The 25,211-nt window shown below is 39.7% G+C and overlaps 1 protein-coding gene across 1 annotated transcript in view; it reads left to right on the top strand.

The window, feature by feature from the left end:
• Positions 1–25,211, top strand: part of LOC122808581 (protein-glutamine gamma-glutamyltransferase 2-like) — a 565,300-nt gene that overhangs the window by 114,644 nt on the left and 425,445 nt on the right. Inside the window, exon 6 of the mRNA XM_044079538.1 lies at positions 10,697–10,815. Within this exon, the coding sequence (XP_043935473.1) occupies positions 10,697–10,815 (119 nt within the window). The remainder of the gene's footprint in view (positions 1–10,696; positions 10,816–25,211) is intronic.

Here is a 25,211-nt window from a genome sequence, read left to right as displayed (position 1 = left end):
TTTTTTAAGTCATTGCAGGGGAAGCTTCCTTTTTCCTATATCACAGGCACCTAAGAGTTGATTATATTAGTAAAGTTGGTGCAGGAGGTGAAGTACTACACATGATATATAGATGAGCTTTTCCCTCCAAACGTCAACATATTTTGAATGCTGCTGTAGCCTGTTTACTGCAGTACAGGATTTCCAAAGCTGTTATTTTCTGTAAAGGCATGGAACCACTTAATACAAATCATGAGCCATAGGCTAAGATTTATAAAATGTTTGAAAAAGTGATGTTGTTTTATCATCAAAAAAGATCTGTGGTTAAGGGCCAATTAGTAAGACTTACCAGAATGATTTCAGAATTTGACACCTTCAAATTAGAAACTGAAAAACTGATTCAAATGTTTTGAATAAGGGCTACCTATTAGGTCTTCTTTTGGATCTACAATAGGAAGTAATTGCCAAAAGAAATGTGGGTGGTATTGGCCCATTTTAGTTACGACTGGGGAGTGAGGATCAAGTTCCTTCCCCAGAGTTAATAACAATGACCCCCAATGCATGAAACATTCTTTCATTACTACCTATAATTTGGATAGCTTTGGAATAGCTACAGTGTTAAACCAAAATTGGCCAGTACTTATTTCTGATTCCAGTATGCTAGCAAAATTTGGTCCAAGACCTGCCATTACCTACAGAAAAGACAGATCCTTTAGACAATTAATTGAAAGCAGGACAGTAGGAAGTGGTTTGAATAGGAGGGGTACTTTTAAATGTGGGCATTGTCCTCAGTGTAGGTTCATAATTGAGGCTGACACTTTTAGTATAAGGAGTAAAGTATATAAAATAGAAGGACATTATTGTTGCACTAGTTCACAAGTGGCCTATTTAGCTCAGTGCCAACATTGCCCTTCATTTTATATTGGCAAAACCTCGTGTAGACTAAGGGACTGTATTTATGAACCCAATCTGGACATCAGAAAACAGAGAACTACTAATGCTTTGTTTAGACGTATTAGTGGCAATCCCACACACACTTTTGGTTTTATGGTAATTCAGCAGGTCAAAAAGGATGTACAAAGGAAAATCATTGATGAACATCTGACCCAACAAGAATTAAAGTGGCAAATTCATTTGAATGCTATGTCTGCACCCGGTTTAAATGATGGGTGTTCACTTGCACCACTTTTAAAACTTAAGAATTATGTTATTTAGTGATTATATGACAAAGTTTTTTTAAGGTGGTCATGTGATTTTTAACTTGATTCTCATTGGTTGTAGTTGAATATTTAAATTGCTGTTTTGTGTTTTAACATTGTTCTGATGAAGTTCCTGTCAGAGGAATGAAAGCACTAAACCTTGTGTTTTGGCTCAATATATGTGCAGATTTAAGCAGCAAGTAGTTTCCTTATCATGTATTTGGTCTTAATATCATACACCTTGCTGAAGAATAAAACACCTTTTGCCTCACGGTATCTCTTTACTGAGAGATAATAATCAGTATTTGTATAGGCAGACATGAATTTTCCCATTGTGAATGCATTCATATTTTGGCACAGCAGTCTGCTATAGTAAAGGTCTTCATTGTTGAGATTATACTCTGCTAGGATTTGTACACATTATGTCATTACTTGACAAGTGCAAATACCCCACAGTGAAGTAAAAAAAATACAGCTCTAATATTACTGTTTCAGTCAAATTCTATGTATTTGAACATCCCTACTTGAATTACACATGTCCTTTTCACAGAAGTGAATCAGGTTACAATATACATTTGGACTTTTTTAGAAAATATCACCTGTAGTAGACAGGTATTGAACATATTATCTGTACTGGGAAGGTGTTGAACATATCACCTGTCATAGACAGATGTTGAACATATCACCTGTAGTAGACAGGTATTGAACATATTACCTGTATTGGGCAGATGTTGAGCATATCACCTGTACTAGACAGGTGTTGAACATATCACCTGTACTGGACAGATGTTGAACATATCACCTGTAGTAGACAGGTATTGAACATTTCCTGTATTGGGCAGATGTTGAATATATCACCTGTGGTGGACAGATGTTGAACATATCACCTGTAGTAGACAGGTGTTGAACATATTTCCTGTATTGGGCAGATGTTGAATATATCACCTATAGTAGACAGGTGTTGAACATATTACCTGTATTGGGCAGATGTTGAATATATCACCTGTACTAGACAGGTGTTGAACATATCACCTGTAGTAGACAGGTGTTGAACATATTTCCTCTATTGGGCAGATGTTGAATATGTCACCTATAGTAGACAGGTGTTGAACATATTACCTGTACTGGGCAGATGTTGAATATATCACCTGTACTAGACAGGTGTTGAACATATCACCTGTCATAGACAGATGTTGAAATATCACTTGTAGTAGACAGGCATTGAACATATTACCTGTATTGGGCAGATGTTGAACATATCACCTGTGGTGGACAGATGTTGAACATATCACCTGTAGTAGACATGTATTGACCATATTACCTGTATTGGGCAGATGTTGAACATATCACCTGTAGTAGACAGGTGTTGAACATATTACCTGTATTGGACAGCTATTGAACATATCAGCTGTACTAGACAGGTGTTGAACATATTACCTGTATTGGACAGCTATTGAACATATCACCTGTACTAGACAGGTGTTGAACATATCACCTGTGGTAGACAGATGTTGAGCACATCACCTGTAGTAGACAGGTATTGAACATATTTCCTGCATTGGGCACATGGTGAACATATCACCTATAGTTGACAGGTATTGAACATATTTCCTTTATTGGGGACATGTTGAACATATCACCTATAGCAGACAGGTGTTGAACATATTACCTGTATTGGACAGATGTTGAACATATCACCTGTGGTGGACAGATGTTTAACATATCACCTGTAGTAGACAGGCATTGAACATATTAGCTGTATTGGACAGATGTTGAACATATCACCTGTACTAGTTAGGTGTTGAACATATCACCTGAGGTAGACAGATGTTGAACACATCACTGGTAGTAGACAGGTATTGAACATATTACCTGTATTGAGCAGATGTTGAACACGTCTCCTCTACTAGACAGGTGTTGAACATATCACCTGTACAGGAGAGATGATGAACATATCACTTGTAAAAGAGCAGGGTTATCAGTTATACAAGAAAATAGTTTGTATCGGCTCTCAGTTTCCATCAGTATAATTACTGTTGTAGAGGAAGGCATTAGACTGTGAAGCCTATTTAATTCTGTAGATTTTGAACTGTTCGTCAAGGGAAATAGTACGAGAAGATTAGACAGGAGATATAGGTATTTAGAGAATGTACTATATATCCATGAATGAGCTAGGTGATGCAATGGAAACAAGGGAAAGAAATGAAGGGAAAAGGGATAACACATGAAGCTAGTGTGTAAATAGGAAGTAAAAGTAAGAAGAGGGCTAACTGCCAGAATGCTGCCATTTATTATTGCTTGTTCAGTACCCAGAATACATTTTAATTTTGCATATTTAACTCATTCAACACTAATGAAGTCTCCAGGCTTTTTCTAGGAACAGCCTAGTGATGTTTCAAGGCATCTGACATCACCTGTTTATATTTACAGTAATAATTGCAAAACCATGCTTCATGCAACCTATTAAAGGATTTCATCTTAAAGATTGTGACAAGCAAGCAGCACAGCTGCATTGACACTTTACCTCAGTCTAATGTAGTTAAGGTGATATTGATTTTTGCTCCTATGACATTTGTTTGCATTGTTATAATGTTGATATTTCTCAAAATATCTCAGCAGCTAAGCAACATTGACAGAACTGCTTAACCCTCATATGAAAACAGACAGCTGGGTGAATACAAAACGCCACTCACTGTTCCTGGTATAACATACAGTCTGCGCTGAACAGTTTGCCATTTACACTTCTGTTATAACTCTTGGGGTTGTAAAGATATGAACATTTGTTTGAACTCTGTGTATATAACCTGCTTTTGTCAAAAGGCTTAGGGTGCAACCATTGGAAGTTGGAATACAAAACTGCAGAGCTCTGTTGGAGGAAATGAGAAGTAAATATACTAAAAATGATAAAGGAATCATAATAATGACCAGAAACTGAACTTAAAAATCATAGGAATATTCCTGGGTTTAATCTCCTGAAAACAGGGTTTCATTTTTAAGCAGTAGAATCCCTTCTAATTAATCTTGTTTATTTTGTATAACTAGAAGAGGAAAATAAAGGTAATGGATATGGCTTGGGATGTTTTGGCAGGAGTTGATACAGTTGTGTAGGATGGAGGAGGGATAAAACCAGGTTTCTCTGTTACTTTTATTAGCAAAATGAAGAGTAGGGAGTAATTTACCAAGGAATACTGGGTATTTTAATTATGCTGACTGTGTGTTCTCTGTAATGGTTAGTGTGTTGTAGCAGCAAGAAAAAATATTGAGTAATTAGTAAATATTAAAGGTTTTGGCTTGTATCTGAGTGAAATGTAAAAGGGTCTATATTATATAAATGAAAACGGAAAATGTCGAACCCTCACAAGCGTAAATTCAGGAATTCAAAATTGCTATTGTGGGGAGGCTGCACCCCCCACACATATATATTCCAACTCTGAGATCGCACTACAGTGAGGAAAGGGCAAATATCCCAATAGTGTTCGACATTTTAATTTTTCATCTATCTAAAGTAGACTCATGTAAAACAGGGAAGAGGAGATGAATGGCTTTTCTAGAAGTGGCCAGAAGTGACTAGAAAGGGAGGAGGACACTGACAAATGAGAAAAGAAAATGGACTGAGAAATTATGACTATATTAGGATAGACAACATCTTAGTATGAAGTAAAAGGCCTGACACTATTGCTTAAGACAGGGAAGTAAAAAAGAGAATGGCGTTTGAATGAGAAAAGAAATTATGTGGATTAAGTGTTGGGAAGTAGGGCTTTGTTGGGGGTTTAATTAGGAATATAATTTTTTTTTTGTGTATGTGAAACAGTCTAGTTGGGAATAAAGTTAATAATGTAGAGAGTAATTACTATGGTTTGCAGGCATGCAGGACGTCTGCATGTATCGGCTGTTATTACTTGTGAAAGTGAAATGCACTGCTTCCACGTCACATTAGTAAATTATGCAGATGGCATCATGGGTATGAACTAGCCTAGATCTACAATTTAAGAGTTAGGGAATCTAACCTAACAGTAAGTATAAGATGCAAGTTAGTTTTCATGTGAGAGAAGGCAATATCAGACAATGTAGCTTTGTAGAAAATATTCTATACGGATCCAAAAAGCATGTGTTAAAATAAGTAAAAAAATCGCTCATGCTGCAAATGACAACGGCAACAGTTAGGAAGTGCTGGGCATGAGATTGTTCTCAATGTTCTCATATGTGCCTTGTAGAAGACATTCTGTGTACTGCTGAAGAATAAAAGTTAAAAGGAAAAAAAAAGTCTCAACTAGCAATTGCATAGAGCAGGACATAAGTTCATACTCAGATGAGGGGGGACTGTATCCCGAAGACAAAAGCCTTTCAGAAAAAAAATCTGTGTAGCTCCAAAAGCCTAAGTTAAAGAAAGAAGAAGCCTCAAATGCTACAGGTGACCAATTAGTGTAGGATACAAGTCCAGTCTCAGAAGACTGAAACCTTTCAGGAGTGGTGAATTTTTTGGCATCCATTTCTCAAAGATATAATAATGTGGCTATGATCAGAGACCCAATCATACTCCTTTATGTTGTACATGAAGCATGCTGATTATAGTCTGAAACTGGCAAAAAGATAAGTTGGTTATTAACTACAGTGCTAAGAGATTTGATCATCACAATTTTCAGAGGTGCAAAACAATTCTATTATGCACCTTTCAAAGCAATTATGATCAAGTCATGTGTTGTAGCCCACACAGCAGTCTACACAGAATAGTTATTGCAGTAGTTTCACAGATTTAAAAACTACAGTATACTTTACTCTACCACACAAACAAGAAAGTATGGCAAAGTGAAGTATCTAACAGATGTGTGTCAGTGCTAAGTATGTTATAGCTTTCAAGGTGATAAAACACTGCACACTCCCATAATTTTTTTCTGTAACTAGTAGTACATCAAGGTAGCTAAAGCTCCTTTTCCTACAAATAATTATAGTCAGGTTCCTCTGATCATCAGTAACTACTTATGTGTTTCTGAGTTGAATGTCAGTATTCACTCGTGAGCTTCTGAAGTAAATTTTTTGACATTTCATGTCTCAAAAACGTAAGTTGGTTATGATCAGTGGCTTAAGCTTAATCCTGTATTTTAGTATATAGATGAAATAAAGATTTCTAAAATACTAATTTAAATAATATGCAAGTATTGAGATAATAATAAAAGATAAAATATAAATCCACATTAAAGTTAAAATAAACATTAAAAATTAGTATCTCAAGCTGGTCCACTGGCACAGTGGCAGGATGTGCAGTCATGCTGCCTGTGGTCAGAGATTAAGTAGTGACTTGATTATTGGGAGGGGTTTGGAAGAGGGAGGGTAGATTAAATGACTGATGCCCACTCTTCTTCCCTTTGAACAGAGGGCATGGGTTTACGCCATAGCTGGGTCTAATATCGTGTCATGGCTTTGTGCATGGGAGTGGGTGAGATAGCAAGTCTTTTGGTCTCTCTCTCTCTCTCACCCACACACACACACACACACACACACACACACACACACACACACACACACACACACACACACACACACACATACTGTAGTATGTGATGTCTATTAGGAATTACTTGTATGTTCCACCCATATTTAGAAGTAATTCACCCCCTTTCCAAGATTCATTCCATGTATTTTTATGATATAGGTGTTTTACTGTACTGGATACATATTTTTACAAACTAATAATTTGCTATTAATTATAAACCAGATGTTTACAACTTTGCACAGTTCCTGGAGGTGTGGCATTACTGGTAATGATGTAATGAGATGTGTTGCTACAACTTTTGTGGAAGTGTTCACCAGACAGCATAACTTTGGGTTTGTGCTCATTAAGAAGTTGTTTACTGTTCTTTAATGACTGAAAAAGAGAGATGAAACCTGAGTGAAAGGTAGATTAAGGATGCAGAATTATTTACATTCTGCATGCGAATGGGATCATCCATGCATTTCACGATACAAATTGCTCCAGTATTTGTACCTAGTCAACTGGCAAATAAAAAGAATAATAATATTTCCTGTGTTAAAAAGTGGGGAATGCCTATCTCTATCTGACAAAGGGGTGAGTTGGTTTTCTATGGTATTACTGACCCAGTATGATTTGACAGTTTGCTCTGAAACCAATGTAGCTAGTCTCCAATTTCCTCTACTTTTAGTTGCCTTATGAGTAGTGAGTGGTCTATAAAGATGAATTTTTTTCAATAGTTCTTGACATATAGCTGCAATATAATGTGGTTTTGTCTGGATTAACAGAGATGTAGACATTTAGCCTGCAGAAGAGATTTCATTGTGATGACCAACCTTGAGTCTATGCTGCGATAGAGACAAAATATTGCACTATATAAGGTCCTCCACCAGCTGAATCATTTTTCAAGTATGTTAGCTATAGGTCTCAGTGTTTTGGTTTTTTTTTGGCTTGAAGGTTTCAATCCTTGGGTGGTAAGCAACTTTTAGCATAGGCATGGTCCTATTTTTCTTGCAGATATTAGGGACCTTGCTTTCTTTAATACTTCTATTTATCGATAAAAATAATTGATAACCTGTGTATGGTCCTATTTCTCTAATATACATGGTGGGAAGTCATCAGAAGACTAAGATGAGATTGTTGTAGTTTTTGATGCATGCCACTTCATTAAAGCACTTGTGATTGGCTGAAGTCAGAAAGCTGAGTAGTTAGAGATCTTCATACATGCACTTGATTTATCAAAGGAAAACATAAGACTGCCAGTCTAAAAGAAGAAATGAGTATAGAACTGGTTAGTAGTTTCTCAGTGTATAGTAAGGCAGAAATAGTTTAAATATCATTAATGTTTTTGCCTATTTTATTGTTTATATCTTTCCAGAATTTGTAGTGCAATTTCCTCTAGTCAGTGTAAATATGATCAAGGATCTCTCCTAAAAAAGAGGATGCAAGCCAAGTGGGACTAACCTAGTCAACAAATTGTAAATATATAAATCCAAAGGTTTTTATAGTACCTTTGGTCTGCCAGCCTCATTTGTTTTTGGCAAAGGTTGTCCTCATGCCTGTAAGTGCTTTTTAAATGTTCATAACCTTTGGAGTTACGGATTCTCCAGAAAACATACCTTTCTAGAATTAGCTTCCTGACTAAGTTGATTAACCAGTGCAGTCTATTTTTTTTCCTAATATCTCGCCCAGAGCATATTTATTCAGAACATTTCCAAGGATAGATTTCCAAAGAAATAAGCAAATTGACATATTAATTCACAAGACATGGTAATAGATATGATAAGAAGTCAACACCTTGATTCATTGTGAAAAGGCTGCTGATGTTAGGACAGTTTACCACATTAATGTTACTTCCTATCCAGGTGCGATGCTGGAGAAGTGGAGTGTTTGGAAATATACGTGGATCTGAAAAGTCATCTGAAATGTTTACAATCTAGTCCAATGTATTAGTTGATACACTTACGCCATCTGCACGACTGTATTAGATGATATCCTATTACTATACTAACATACTCTTTGCTAATCTATCAAACTTTGTTAAATTCCACTAAATGTGCTTCACCCAAAACTGGGAAGGGACATTACTTGGTAGACTGTGTGCTTTTACCTGGGTCTAAGTAGATCCAGGCTACTGTGATATGTTTATTCTCTCCTATATGAATTTTGAATGAAACTACCTCTCTGTCTGTGATAACAGAAGTTTGACAGTGAATTTTAAAGTCAGGAGCTTTTAAACTAAATTGTTGCTACAGCTGTTAATGACCCTTTCTATACACGGGGTGCTCTGGCATTAGTAGCTTCTTACCTAATATGTAGTATGTTAGCCAGATTGCTGATGTGACCCATGTATGGAGTTTTAAATGCTGGAACTGCCTGGAGTTCAGCAGTTTTATTGCAGAGACGGCATGCATTAAGGTGAAGTAGCCAGACTTCCTACTTTAGTTTTCATTGGCTAGCAGAACAAAAATCACTGTGCATGTTTTCAGGTTAATCTTCAGTGGTTATACCCAAATCTTGAGGTGCATCAGTAACGATAGGGCCTGTGTTAGTTCAGTTACATTCCACTTCTCAAACAACTGGTAGTTTAATGTCTAAGAAGGGAAGAGATCTTATGAAGAAACATTGTACACACATCTCTCTTTCTGTCTCTATATGTGTATGTGTATATATATATATATATATATATATATATATATATATATATATATATATAGAGAGAGAGAGCGAGAGGGAGGGTGAAATAAATCTTCAGAGCTGAAATATACATTTACGGCATAGTGACAAAAGTGTTAAATTGAGTTACTGTAGTCAGTCTTTGCCATGACTGGAATAGATTCAAACAAGAAAGAGCACTGTGGGAGGTTTGACAACACTTGTTCTGCAGGCATACTTCTCAGCTGTCACTATTTTGGAGGAACATTCTTATTTTCAAACCTGATTTATCTGCACATGATGTACCTGTGTTGGAGGTATGTCCCTGTTTTCAGGTTTGATTTACCCCTTCACACATTTTTTTTGAATCAACATCATTGTATGTAATTTTTGAAGCTGTCTAATACACAGAAAACCATACTACATGATCAGCATACTAGTGGCACCAATAATTTAAGAAAGAGGAGACACATCTTACATCTTCCTTTTTCAGAAGCAAAACTTGTGTGGTAGAATTTAGGAATACAGATCATTAAAATCGACAGATTTTATGGTGTTATTTTGATAATGTACTTATATGTTTTCATTATTTTTATCACTCTCTGTTTTTTAAACGTGTTTGAGTAGTATCCCACATTCTTCTGGGAAACAGGAAGAGTTATGTGCTGTTTGGTATTCAAATGTTAAGCCAATTAGATGTCCAGATTTTGATTGGATGTTCGTACTTTTCAAGGGCTCTTGTTCCTGTTTTCAATACCCTCAGGTTGAGAGGTGAGCCTGGTGGCATTGCCTTGCTCACAACTCTGCTGCAAGCTCCAATCTGAAACCTAGACATGATGGATCACATTATTTTAAAATGTTAGATGGAACATGCTTCTGTTTTCCATTTTTCACCAGTTCTGAAGAGTCACATTTGTAGCGATCAAATAACAATACTCTTTAATCTGTAAATGTGCTTTCAGTTTAAGGTCTCACCTTACCTGTATTGATAACTTGAGTACAGATAACAACAAACTGTAACATGGCTTTGAAACTATGCTTGGTCTCAGAAGACTACATCAGTAAATATTAAAAACTGAGTTAGAAGAATTATACAATTTCTGAGACAGCATATTCAGCAATTTGTTAATTTGTTTCATTTAATTTTATTAATTTCAACTGGATGACTCCACTGGGCACTAGTACCTCTGTTTAAGGATGGACCGGGCACTACCTAGTTAAGTAATTTGCTCAGAGTCACATAGCTTCCAAGTAGAGCTGCAAGGAATCAAACTTAGGTCTACAGAGTGTAACTTGTTAGCAGCTCAGTCACAACCAGTATTTAAAATCTGTGACAAATTTGTAAGAGTCATAATTTTAGATATCATCATCAGAGTTCTTCCTTCTTTCTTTACAGAGGACACTGTTTATATGTCAGAGGAAGAAAAGCTGCAGGAGTATATCATGAATGAACACGGAGTACTCTATCAGGGCATGTGGAATGATATTTATGAAGTGCCTTGGAACTTTGGACAAGTAAATCATTTACTTTAGTGCTTGAATATGTGCTAATTGCAAACAAAATCATCTTCCAGAAATTCCACAAATGTGATATAAGCACAGCAAATACTAAATGCCGGTGTTATATACAGATATGTTTACATTCATATAAAATTGTATACAAGTACTGTACAGTTACTACGTTTTTGAAATTTCAGAATCTAAATGTGAGCATACTTTGTCAACATGTGATTTAGTGGTATGAAAAGTTGTGTAGTAAACCTCCAATCCTAGTAAATGGACATTTGGGAAAAGAGCACTTACATATTGATATGTGACCAACATTTCAGGTATACCTATACCAGTGAGACATTGTTCTGTGCAGTATAGTGTTATATGAATATTTTGGCATTTATGACATTAAGTGAACTTGTGAGGTGGCTGCATTATATCCATACATTTGTAATAATGCTAAATATGAAATAAGATGTTATCTTTTTAAGAATTTCTGCCCCTTAAAGGAAATAAAGTGGCAGCAAAGATTACTAAAATATACATAGTAACCCATCTTCACAGTTTAAGTTTAAATGGACAGAGTACATATCAGAAATATCAGGATGCCTTTTATGGTATTTTCTATACAAGTTACTTTAATATGTATCACAATAAAAAGTCACAGCACACTAGACCAGATATATGTCCACTCATGGTGTATAGTGTACATTCTGTGATAGTGCTATAACATAACTGGTTACTCTATTTAGCTTTCTTTTTTCCAGTCTTATTAAGCAAGTGTTCATCTACCCTTTCTCCATTCTCTGAAGCCAGTTCTGTATCTGGAAAGTAACTGTGCAGAGCTGGTAGGAGTGTAGACCTTGTGTCTCTGATACCCTCTGATACCTTTCAGATTATTATCTCTAGCTTCACCGCAACGTGTGTCATGACATATTTTCAAGTCTTGTTCGGTATTCTTTTGTGAATGAAGACATTATCTTCTTGGGCCTGACAAGTCATGGCTGAAAATACCTCTTTTGGGATAGGTCATTAAGCCAGCTAAGAAAAGATCAAATAAATAGATGCATGTCTGTTTTCCCCTTATCCATGATCCTTGTTTAATATTGCATGCAGCCTAACTCCTTAGTGTGCATTACTGAAGTCCACACAGAAATGTAAAGTATTTTTTATATATGTCTTTCTCTGTGGAGGTCTGCAGGTTTTTCTCTTCACTATTCAGCCCATATTTTCTATTTGTTCAACATTTTTATTTTAATTTTTAAAGTGTAAACCATTGTACTTTGTCTTTTATAGAAATGCTCTTTAAAAATAATCTGCCTTGCTGAATACTAGCAGGGATTATTTTGGAGTTTTTTCTTCCTATTTCCAGCATAATATTCAAACACTATTCTCTCCACAAATTACTAACCCCAGGGTGGCATTCATACTGATGCCTTGGTAATAGCCCCTGTCTGTAAATGACATAGAAGTGGCAGTGACAGTTTTGCTATCTTGATTGGATTCCTGACTTACTGCCTCTTCAGAATGCATCTAGTTTAAGGTATAGTTAGGGTTCTCTAGCAGAAAGAAGCAGGCCAGATAACATTAGTCTTAACTTGCTATGTGACAGTCCTTCCTACAGAACACCAAACATGTTTTCAAATGGCAGGTGTTCATCTTAATGAATCACAATTCTTTATGTCATATTTTAATGAACAAACTATAAAACATCTAATTTTGGTGAGTTTGTAGCTGAAGTATAAACCTGCTTTAGTTTCAAGGGTTGCCTTTGCCCAACCAACTTGTGGGTCTTGGATCCGACCCTCAGATCCTACTAGGCTGCTTAATCTAGATTCTAGGATCTGACTCTGAAGCTCTTCCCTTTACTCATAATACCCCTGAACACTGCATTACCTCAGATTACTACGGTATTTTATAAATATGAAAAATTGTCAAGATACTGTAGAAAAGGTGAAATACTAAAAGAACAGGGGCTCAAACAGGAACTGTCACTCCTAGCCAAAAAACTTCATCAGGTCTCCCCCCTAAAGAAATGGATAAGGGGAAGGTGGGTGGGAAGTTGAGGAAGAATGAAAATGGACATACCCAAGTGCCTCGTTATGGTGAGTACATAACTTTAATATCTGATGTTGTCATTTTCATTCATTCCTCAACATATGTGACAGAGTCCCCAGCTACAGTAAACTTGGGTGGCCCTCATGGAAGGATGTTCTGAGAACTACAGAACCAAATTCAGCCCTGTTTCTGGAGATGATATTTAACTTGTAATGAGCAATAAAAGTATGAGCAATGGACCAAGTGGCAGCTGCACAAATATCATCAATGGATGCTCTTGCCCAAAAGGCAGTTGATGTAGCGATTGACCTAGCTGAATGTGCTTTTGGTTGTCTTGGCAAGGTTAAACCTCTTGAAGAGTATACATGGCAAATACATTCTGTTATCCGTTTGGCAAGTATAGTTTTTGATACTGGTTTTCCCAAATTGTTCTTGGAAATGAAACAAACAATTGATCAGTTATTCTAAAATCCTTTGTCCTATGAAGGTAGAAAGAAAGTTGCCGGTGTACATCTAAAAGGTGAAACTTGTATTCCCCTTTAGTGTCAAAGTTAAGAAAAAAACTGGTAAGGTGATGACTTGATTGATGTTTTGCTTCTGAGGCATCTCTGAGTTAAAAGGAAGGATTAGTGCATAAGGTAATCCTGTCTTTATGGAATATCAAATATGGCATTTTTAAGGAGAGTGCTTAGAGTTCAGAGACTTGCCTCACAGAAGTTATAACCACAAGAAAAACTGTTTACAAAGAAAGAAATTTAAGATGTATTTTAGCTGAAGGCTCAAAGGGTGACTGTACCAAACTTTGTAATCCAACCATAAGATCCCAAGGTTGACTAGGATCCTTTATCGGAGGTCTAAGCAAAAAGGTACCTTTAAGAAATGCCTTACATACTTTGGATGAAACTAAAGGGAAAATGTTATCTCTGATGTGGACATTAAAGATGACTGCCAGCTGAACTTGAATGTTGGAGAAACTAGCCCGTCCTTGAAAAATAGAGGAAGGAAAATCTAAAACAGCAGGGACTGGAGCAGTGGAAGGATCCGGCTTTCTCTGCTGTGCCCAAAAAGAAAACCTTTTCCATTTACTTTTATATGTCTTTTTTGTAGAGGGTTTCTGAGATGCAAATAAGATCTGGCATACAGTTCAGGAAAACCTGGAATGTCTAACCATCACTGGAGTTGCAGAAACCATGCGGTCAATCTGAGACCTGCAATATTCGGATGAGTCATCCCTGATGGGAGTGATAGGAAATCTGGACTTGGGTCCATTGTACAAGGGAGACATATTAGGTGAGACTATAGGAAGGGGAACCAAATTTACTGAGGCCAAAAGGAAACAATTAGGATTACCTTGCTCTTCAACTGGAGTGCTTTCTGAAGGAATTTTGGAATTAGGGGCAGGGAAAGATAAGCATAAAGAAGACCAAAGGACCAAACGTGGACTAGCACATCTCTCAATGAATGTCTCTGTGGGGTAATTCTAGCAAAAAAACCTGCTGCACTTTTTGTTGAGGGGAGAGGCGAATAGATGGTAGCAAGGTAGACCACATTTGTGGAAGATCATGTTTGCCATTGATTGCTCGGGAGACCACTTGTGAGGCATCAAGATAGTTCTGCTGAGCCTATCTGCTAGAACGATTGATTTCCCTGGTATGTGCATCACTCCTCTGCCAAACTCTCATTGTGTCACAGCAAAGGGATTAAGATCTGGTTCCCCCTTGTTTGTTGATATACCAAGCCACTGACATATTGCCCATCTGTATAGCGATTGTTACTAGAGGAAGGACAAGAGAACCACTCTCATCTCCAAGACATTTATATGCAAATTGATCTCTTCTGGGGACCAGGTGCCTTAAACTGTCTGTTCCAAGAAAAGCTCCCCAACCCAATTGGATGTGTCCATCATCACCGTGGCATTTGAGGGAGGAAGAACAAAGGGAATTCCTTGACAAATCTCGTCGGACTGAACCCACCACAGAAGGAAGTCCCTGAAAACTCAATATAGTTTTATAGAATGTTGCAAGGGCTTTCGAAGAAATGACCATTGTACTGCCAGAGTCCACTGGAGGATTTGCACATAAGATGAGTTGTAGGAATCAAGGTAACTGTAGTGGCCATTGACCCTATGGCTTTCAGAGTCAGTTTTGCTGGGGAAAAGGGGTGAAAAAGAACCTGTGTGACATGCAATCTCAAAGTGAGAATTCTGTTTTGTGGTAGGAGAACAAGACAATTGACTGTATCTAGATTAACCCCCCCCCCCCCATAAACTCCAAGGCTGAAACTGGTTGAAGATGGGACTTTGAAACATTAATGGTGATGTCTAGAGATTGGGACAATTGGAGTAAGTAATCCCTGGCTTTTTCAAGGAGGACAGGGCTCCGAACTGATAATGACTGGCTCCCAGCCTGAAGTGCAGATATCTTCAAGAGCATCTGTTATTTTTATGTTATAGTACACTTCCTGAATATCGACAGAGCACATCCAGTCGTCCTTCCGTAACAGAGGCAGAATAGATTGAACCATGACCATATGGAATTTGAAGCTCTTTACAAACTGATTCAGATAACTGAGATCCAGGATAGGTCTCAGGTCCCTTGTTTTCTTTGGCACTAAAAAGAACCTTGAGTAAAATCCAGATCCTCTTTGGTCTGGTGGGTCCTCTTGGATGACTATTTTGTCTAGCAGCTTTTGAATTTTCTGAGCTGCTGACTCCCACTGTTTGGGTGGAACACTGGGGAGATATTTTCTTTTCATTAAGGAAACTTGTAAAAAGTGAATGAAATATCCTCTGGATACAGTTCTTTGCACCCAATGTGTCTTTTGTGATGGTTGCCCAGGCTTTTGGGTGCAAAGATAAATACCTCCAACTGCCTCCAGAGAAAAACAGTTGGGCAACCTTTCAGGAACTTTGAAAGGATTGGTCAGAGAAGGAATCTTGGAAGCACTTATTCTGTGGACCACTTCTACTGTGCGGGTGGCATCTACCATTGTTAATATTTATTCCTTTGCTGCTAGGAGAAAAATCTACATGTGATTCTTGAAAAGGTCCTTGAGATTTTTGGAACCACATCTTTTTACCTATGTGTTGATTTCTAGAGAAAGGTCTCTGCAGGGTAGAGAAGCAGATTCCCATGGCAGACAAGGTCTTTCCATATTGTTCACTGTGGGAAAGTGTCTCTTTAACAGTGGGCTCAAACAAAGAAGCTCCATCAAGGGGAGCATTGATGAATAATGCTTTAAAGGGCTCTGCAAAGTCACACAATGACATCTAGGCATATCTCCTAATGGCTACTCCTGAACCTGTGGCCCATAAGGAACTTTCAGCTGTATGAGAAATTAAACTCATGGATACATTAGATATAGATTTTAGGGAGGCCAATCATGAAAAATATGTTTTCTCTTCCTCTGCCAACATAGACCCAGGGGTATAATTAAACAGTTTCTTAATCATGTCCCTCTGTAACCTAATGAAATGTGCCAGGTAGTTTAGCAACCATAAGGCAAAGGTCACGCAGGAATAAACTTGTTTCCCAAATCTGTCTAATGCTCTAGATTATCTGTCAGGAGCACAGACAGAGGAGCTCTACTCAGCTAGCTCCTTTTGGTGGCTGTCACAACAACCATGGTATCCAATGGAATTTCCTTACTCTAATACGGTCTCTCTCTAGGTGCTCTGAGAAGCTTGTCTGGACACTTGGGGATCAGTTCTATGGCATCTGGTTCCTTCCATGCTCAGCAGCAAACAAGATCTATAAGCTCATCTGCTGGGGGATGCAACCCAAGTTGCAGATGGGCCAGACCCAAAGGCTGCTAGGAACACTGACTTATCCTGGGAAGGAGTTTTGGAAGGCCAACTATCTTTTTGGCATATGATTTCTAAAATGTCTCCAAAGGAGATGTTTTCTGGTGGAGATCTGGGAGACACTTCCCCTTCATCGAAATTAATGTCTTCTGTTAAAGATTCCTGAGGGAATCTAAGTGCATCCTTTTGCACAACCTCTTTCAGGGGACATCTTTAGTGGGATGCTCTTGAGAAGTGTTGGAAGAGAGGGGGAGTTCCCTAACTGGAACTGCCTGGAAGCTCTTATGGGCTGAATGTCCCTGTGGCATAGAGTGAAGAGGCTCAGACACAGGATCCAAAGAGGGGACAGGAATAGGATCCAAAGAGGTAAGAGTCGATATCGCTCTCAGGTGAGAGAATACCCACTTCACCACCTTGAAGGCAGAGGGACCAGGAGAAGCCGAGGCTAATATGATCAGAGCCCATACCATTGGATAAGACAAACCAGGGCCCTCCCTGATTCTCTGCTCTGAGGGAGGAGTCAGAGCTGAACTGTCCAGCACCAATGCCCAGAGGGGATGCATCAGCTCAGAAAGCTTCAGCGTTGAAGTCATCCCCTCAGATCTGATGCTATGTCTCTGAGACATGTAACCGAACAGATCAGGGAAGTAGTCAGAGTCAAAGATGAAAGCATCTTTGGATCTGACGGTTTGATTCTTGGAGATCTCAGATCCGAGGGCTCCAAAACAGTGGGTCAGATTGGAGAAGGAGTAATGGCTGTATGTGAGGGAGGTTTAAGGCTCACAAATCTGATGGGAGATGGAGACATTAAGACCCCCATCTGGATCTCTGTTCTGAGGAATTTTCTCATCATCCTATCCACTTCTGCTTAAGAGAGACTTCAGAAGGACTGGATTGAAGAGGAAGTGGAGGGAGGTCAAGAAGACTTTCTTGGAATCTCCTGTAGAAAAGGAGATCTCAACCTAGGGGACGCCAGCTCTAGAGAGTAGGGGGGGGGGGGGGTTGGAGCTGAGAAGACTTAGGAGCAGCAGTCTTTGGATCCAATTGTTTTGGATCCGAGTGCTTGGAAACTTTAGCTGGTGGCTCCAATGTTGAAATGGATTTGGGAGACCTGACAGAAAAGCACTTTCTATATTCCCTTTACTCCAAAGACTTTGATTTCTGATAGGGGGGGTTGAGCCCCTGATATAGAAACAGCAGAAGAAGGTGCAGAAGTAGGTAAAAGGTCTTTAAGCGCCAGCTTATTTTGATGATCGCTAATGGCTCTGATGTTGAAGCCAGTACAAATATTACAAGCAGTCTCAAGATGGGAAGCACCTAAGCAACAGATGTACTCCGTGTAGGCATCAAAGATGGGTATCTTCTGCCTACAGGAAGTGCACTTTTTAAATCCAACAGGCTTGTCAGCCATAGTTGAGAACTAAGCCCAACTTTTAAGTACAAAGACAAAATTAAAGATAAAGTTATAAACTAAACTTTCTTTTTTGTTAGAAAAGTTATACTAGAGAAGAAAGGTACACCAACAATGGTAATACTAATAATACCTTATAGAGAAGGTAAAGGAAAGAAAAAGTAAAGAAATAGAAAAATCCCAATAATTACAAAAAATAGAATACCAAAGGATGGAAACAAGGATAACCTAAAAAAGTTATAGACAAGAAATAAAATTAAACTTTGAGGTTTTTATTTATTATTCCAAATAACAATGAGATATGGAGCTCGAGAGAATGCAATCCCAACCGACCGTTAAAGCAGCAAACGAGATCTGATTTAATGTAATGCTCAAGGGCATTATAGGTAAAGGGAGGAGCTCAAGAGTTAGATCCTAGAATCTAGAAAAAGAGGCTGAGTCAGATCTGAGGGTCAGACCCGAGATCCATACATTCAGGAACAAATGAAAATGACAACATCAGATCAGATGTTATATATATTTGAATACTTATTTGTTTATGTATGTTTATATGTTTTTATTTTATTTTATTTTTTTTTTTCTGAAAAAGGTAAAGGACTGTTTACAGAATATTTCATACATGGCACAATACAAGGCAAAAACAAATTACACAGAATATACAGAGGTAAGCTCATTGATGTACATACTAGACAGTTAGTCTGAAGACTATTATTAGCCAAGCCAGAGCACCCTGTATCAAATGTTGACCCCTGTCTGAAAAAAGGCAGCATAGGATAGGCACAAGAAGAATTTGCATGTGCTCATGAAGTTGTCGAGGTTAATCTCAATGGTAGAAGGGAATTACTTTTTTAATATGCTTCCTTCTGCTAGAGAACCCTAACTATACCTTAAACTAGATGCATTCTAGAGAGGCAGCAAGTTAGGAATCAAATCAAGATGGCAAAACTGTCACTGTCACTTCTATGTCATTTAAAGTTGATTCCAGAGGTGGAGTATATGCTGGGATAAAAGACTAAGGTATTTTGTACAGGTATTTAGAATAATTTCTTCTGAAAATCATAGCAGATCAAGAAGCATTGCACCTTTTACTGCATGAACAGCTAATCATAGATCATAGCAGAGGAGTTTGTAGAAGACAGAGTACAGAGAGAGTCTGGCTAGATAACTAAAGGACTCGAGACCCCCGATTTTTTTAAGAAACATCTGGGTTCTCTCAAGTTATGCAAAATGTTTTGATAGGTACATACCAAAAAAGCATTATATTCAGTGATGGGGGAGAGAAGAGTTGGGTAAAGAGAAAGTAAGACTTCATTTAATTTAGATGTAATGCCCTTGATTATTAACTTTGATACCATTCCCCACTCAGGAATCATAGAAAAACTCACTAAGCTAGGCATCAACCCCTATATCACTAGGTGGGTTGCAAACTGGCTCACAGATAGAATCCACAGTGTGAAAGTAACTGACTCCAAGTCAGACTGCCAATCAGTCATGAGTGGAGTCCCACAGGGATCGGTCCTGGGTCCTCTCCTGTTTGGTATCTACTTCTCAGAAGTCCAGTCCAACACAAAGGGACTCTGGCTGACAAAGTTCATAGACGATTGCAAGTTGAGAGCCATTATCAACTCCCCAAGCGATGTTGATATCCTAAAGAAAGGCCTCACTGAGACCAACGACTGGTGTCAGAACCATGGCCTTAAGCTCAATGCCAAAAAATGTGTCATCATCCCCTTTGGGAAAAACCCAGTTCCCATGAACTACCACATCGATGGTAGTCCACTGAACACAGAAGGCGTTATAAGAGATCTGGGAACACAGGCTGACAGCAACCTCTCTTTTGACCACCACAATGCCACTGTGGTCAAAAAGTCCTTCTATGTGGCACATCTCATTACTAAGGGTTTTGCATCCAGGAAGAAAGAGGTTGTTGTCTCCTCTACTCTTCCCTCATTAGGCCAGTCATCGAGTACAATGCTCCATTTGGTATGTACCTCACTAGACACCTGCAACAACTGGAGAGGCCACAAAAGTACCTCACAAAGAGGATCCTAGGCCTTAAATACTTATCCTATATGGACAGACTCAAAAAAGTCCTGCTATTCTCTGTCTCATATCACCTACTTAGAGGTGATCTCTGCTTGACTTATAAAGCCATGTCTGACCCAGCTCTGTTAGAAATGCTACAGCTAAAGAAATCCCAATCCCTCCACACCACACACTCCAGAGACCTCAATTTCATTACTACAATCAACAGAATGTGCTGGAGGGACAGGTTCATAACCCACAGACTGCCCATGCTATGGAATAGACTTCCCATGCATGTCAAGCAGAGCACCTCACTGGCCCTCTTCAAGAGAAATCTTGATGAGTGGATGGTTAAATAGAAAATTCACCCTGGGGATCACTCCAATGGCTCTACTCAACAGAGGCACTGGAAACTAAGGTTAGGTGGCACGTTGACAGGGTAATCCTATGGGCTAGGCTTGTAAAGGCTCCAGGGCCATTAGCCTAGTACATACCTATGAACCTATGAAATGTGCCAGATATAAGATTTTCTAAGTACAGTGGTGATATGATCATTCAAGGAAAGGGATTCATCCACAAACTGATAAGATCTCTAATGACTGTGTCAGTCTTGAAAGGTCTGACATCTGAGTGAAATTTTGATGAATTCAAAATAAATGCTAGCCTAACAAATGACTCATAAATCTGGCAGGTAAAACAAAGTGCAATGTACTGTGCAACACACATGGAGAACTTAGAGAACAAATGCTACTTAAATTATACTAGTAAATTAGTTTCATCATTAAACACACAGTTATTTAAGCAAGCTGTGTTGTCAAGAGTTTACACTGAACCTGGGTTGAATCTCAATTTCGTACTAAGGTAGCATTATTGCAAATGTGATCCAGCAGTAATAAGTTTGAGGTATTGCAGAGACTGCCAGGGAAAGTATCCCATGTGTTGGGGCCAAGTATGCCAATATGCAAAGTTACCAGTTTGTACTCTGCCCAGGGCCCTTTGAAATATACTATATTAGGTTCATAGGTTCATAGGTTCATACTAGGCTATCTGCCCGAGGGCATTTATAAGCCTAGCCCATTGTTTTGTGGCTTACGCCACCCCTTTAGTATGGGGAACTATACCCATTATTTTGCTGTGCCTCTGTCGAGCAGTGACACTGAGGTAATTCCTGGGGTATATCTGCGATCTCCCATCCATTGGTCAAGATTTCTCTTGAACAAGGCCAGCGAGGTGCTCTGCCTCACATGTACCGGGATTTTGTTCCACAGCATAGGGAGTCTTTGGGTGATGAATCTATCTCTCCAGCACGTCCTATTAATAGCCGTGTCGAGGTTTAAGTCTCCGCCCTTGTGGCTCTGATGGATCTAGATTTTTGAGGTGAAGCATATTCATCAAATCTGGGTTTGACATGGCCTTGTATGTTAGGCAAAGGTCACCTCTGAGCAAGCGGTGGCGACTGAATAGAGCTGGAGTTCTTTCAGTCGGGCAGCATAGGACAGATTTTTGAGACCCTTTATCCTTTTGGTGAGGAACTTTTGTGGCCTCTCCAGCTGCTGCAAGTGTCGGGTCAGATACATTCCGAATGGGGCATTGTACTCAATCATTGGTCTGATGAGTGATGAGTAAAGGGAGACTATGACCTCCCTTGATCTAGATGAGAATCCCTTCATGATAAGGTGGGCAATGTAGAAGGACTTCCTAACTACTTTAGCTACATGGGTGTTGAATGACAGACTACTATCAACCTGGGTCCCCAGGTCCCTGATAACTTCTTCTGTGCTCAGTGGATTGCCACCTATTTGGTAGCTAGGGGTAACCTTGTTTTTCCCGAAGGGTATGACTATGCATTTTGGCATTTAACTTTAGGCCGTGGCTCTGGCACCAGTTATCCGTTTCTGTGAGACCCTTCTGAAGGATATCTGTGTCAGATGTGTTTTCTACTATGGCGCCCAGTTTGCAGTCATCTGCAAACTTTGTCAGCCATAACCCTCCTGTGTTTGCTTGTACTTCAGAAAAGTAGATGCCAAACAAGAGTGGGCCCAGGACTGAGCCCTGTGGGACACCACTTGTGACAGGCTTTGAGTCTGACATGGCGCCAGCAACTCTGACCCTGTGGGTTCTGTCACTCAGCCAGTTTGCAACCCATCTTGTGATGTATGGGTTAACATTTAAGCTGATGAGTTTTTCAATGATACCCGAGTGGGGTATTGTATCGAAGGCCTTAGCCAGATCGAGGTAGGCTGTATGGACTGCCTTTCCCTCATCAATGGCTTTGGTGACTGTTTCAAAAAGTCAACCAAGTTTAAAAGGCATGATCTGCCTTTGACAAAGCCAAACTGGGTTGGATCCAAAGTCTGCAAATTCCCTATGTCTTTATTTATGAGGTCCATTATGATCCTCTCCATGGCTTTGCAGATAAGGCTTGTCAAGCTAATGGGCGGTAATTTCCAGGGTCTGTGGAGGCACCGCCTTTGTGAAGTGGGACCACAGTTGCAGTGCGCCACTCCTGGAGTGCGTATCCAGAGGTAAGACTTTGATTAAACAGCTGTCCTAGCTGTGGGTTTAATTCCTCATTGAGTTCGTGGAGCACACAGCCGGGGACACCATCGGGTCCCATGGATGCTGTGTTTTTGCTTTGGAGAGAGCAGTTCTCACTTGGGCGCTGGAGATGTTTGGGGGCTGCACTCATTTGGTATAGATATCTCTCCTTTTGGGGGAGGGGAGAAGTTTGCACTGAACCTGTCAGCCAGTATGTTGGCAATGTCTGTAGGATCAGTAATCTTCACATCATTTTGAACTAGTTCTGAGCATATCTGGGAGTTTCCTCCTAGGTTTCTAACATAGCTAAAGAAGGCCTTATGATTGTCTTTTGAGTCTTTAGCTATTTTTCTCTCGAAATTTGCTTTGGATGATTTTATGAGAGCTCTTAGTTTTTTACTTATAGTGATCAAGGGTGTCTTACCTTTTAAGGATTTTGCTCTATCTTGCAGTAGCTTCCTCCTTTTGTTGTAGAGTTTGTTTATGGCTGGGGTCCACCAGACTGGACGCTTGCCTTTGGTACAAAGAGTCTTTGTTTTGCTTGGGATTGCCTTATCCATGCAGTCCTGCAGGTGCTGGTAGAAGGCGTTTGTAAGTGATTCAGCGGCTTGAGTATTGTTTTCCGCTGGCTCGGGGGCCTGAAAGGAGACCACACTAGTCTTTAGAAGTGTGAAGTCGGCTTTTGAGAAGTTCTTTACTGTGGTCTTTTTTATTTCAGGTGGGGGTGGGATGAGGACCTCCAGCGAGATTAGTTTGTGATCTGATCTCACCAGTGAGGGGTATACTTCCGGTGTTGAACATTGTGCTCCCATGTTCGTGATGATGAGATCAAGTATGTTATCTCCTCTTGTGGGGATGGTGACTAGTTGTTCCATGGCATTTGAGTTTATGAATTCCAGGAACTTTTGGGCTAGGGTGTTTGGGCTTGAGTAGTGTTCCCAGTCTATATTAGGGTAATTGAAGTCACCTAGTATGATGGTGTTTGGTGATACATTTATCCCTCTAGTGTTTTCAGGAAGGCCATGTGAGTTTCCTGAGTTTGTGAGGGTGGCCTGTAACATGCTACAATTTGCAGAGCAGTCTTGCCTATGGTTAATTGCACCTGGATGGTCTCCGATGCATCGTGCGTTGCTACCAGTCTTGAGGTGTGGGTGTCCTTGATGAATATGGATACCCCCCCTCCTTTCTTTGTATTGTCCGGATTTTGGGGCCGGAACGCATGATATGAGGTAAAACCTGATAGCGCTGGGGTGCTCTCAGGAGCCTTGAACCAGGTTTCTGTCACAGCACAGACATCGATGTTCTCCATACTGAGAAAGGCCTCGAGTGCGTGCATTTTGAGATTTAGACTTCTGGCATTGAGCAGCATTACCCTTAGTTTTTTTCCTTTTTTGTGTTTTAGGGTGGTAGGTTTAGAATTTGAGCCTTGCCTAAAAAAGGCACTATGGGGGTGGCAAGGGCCTTTGCCAATATCCGGAATCCCAGGGGTGACAGGTGCAAGCCGTCCCTTGCGAAGCAGCGTGGCTTGTCCAGCATGTCATCCCAGGCAGACAGATACTGGATCCCCTTTGAATGACACCAGTGTTTAAGCCAATTGTTAAAGCTGATCATCTTATCTCTGTATTGTGGCATCATTCTTGGTGAAGGTAGGATACTGCTCAAGGTCAGGGTCATACCTGCCTGGGCTACATAATCAGAGAGCTCCTCAATGTCTCTTTTCATGTAGTCCAAGGAGGTACGTCTCAGGTCGTTTACACCAGCATGGACAATGACTGAGTCATATTTGTACCTGCTGTTGAGAGACCTGAGTGCTTGCGTTATGTGGCGGATTCTAGCGCCCGACAGGCAGCTTACTGTGACCTTCTCCTTACTCAGTCTGGTGAGTGGGACATCAGTGTGTCTGACTATGGAGTCACCAATGACTAGTGTGTCTGGCATTGTGTTTGGCCTTAAGGGCTGTGACTGTTTGACACTCTGACTGTGAGGTCTATGTGTTGCGGGTGTTGTGTTCTGAGGTGGTGGTTGTTTGGGTGTCTGCTTTGGTGGCCTCTGCTGTTTTGGTAGATTTTTGATCAGAGCCTCCGAGTATGTCTTTGTGTGTTTATGTGTATGATTTGAGGTTGTAATGGTACTATGTGAGACTGGGTCTATAGTGTGTGTGGTAACCTTCTCCTCCTGACTGGTCTTGCCAGTCCTATGTTGAGAGAGCTCAGCCTCCAGTTTGGCCGTATAGTTGCATCTCTCGCATGTATTTGTGTTTTGTGGGAGGAGGAAAGGGTTGTCTGTGTACATGAGGCAATTGAAACATTGCCTCAATATTCCCAGGTTCACCAGCTGAGCAGGAGAGGACACTAGCAACTGATCCATCGACATGCTAGAAGGGTAGACGAAAAACTTTAAAAAGATTCGGGGACGTGGGTGACCAAGAAATGGGGGGTTGCCTTTTTGGGGTACTATCTATGACAAGAGTGCCGTATCAAGGTAATAAGTACTGTAGGAGCAAGTGCTAGGTTTAATAGATAGAGAATAGTCTACTTGGAGTCAAGTAGAGTTGATCTTTTTAGTTATAGGATACGCTGATTTGAT

This window comes from Protopterus annectens, chromosome 8.part0 (assembly GCF_019279795.1).
Source record: "Protopterus annectens isolate FY-2018-M chromosome 8.part0, PAN1.0, whole genome shotgun sequence".
NCBI classification, from domain to species: Eukaryota; Metazoa; Chordata; order Ceratodontiformes; family Protopteridae; genus Protopterus; species Protopterus annectens.
Note: the sequence above shows the minus strand (reverse complement) of the source record. Positions and strands in the feature narration are given on the sequence as shown.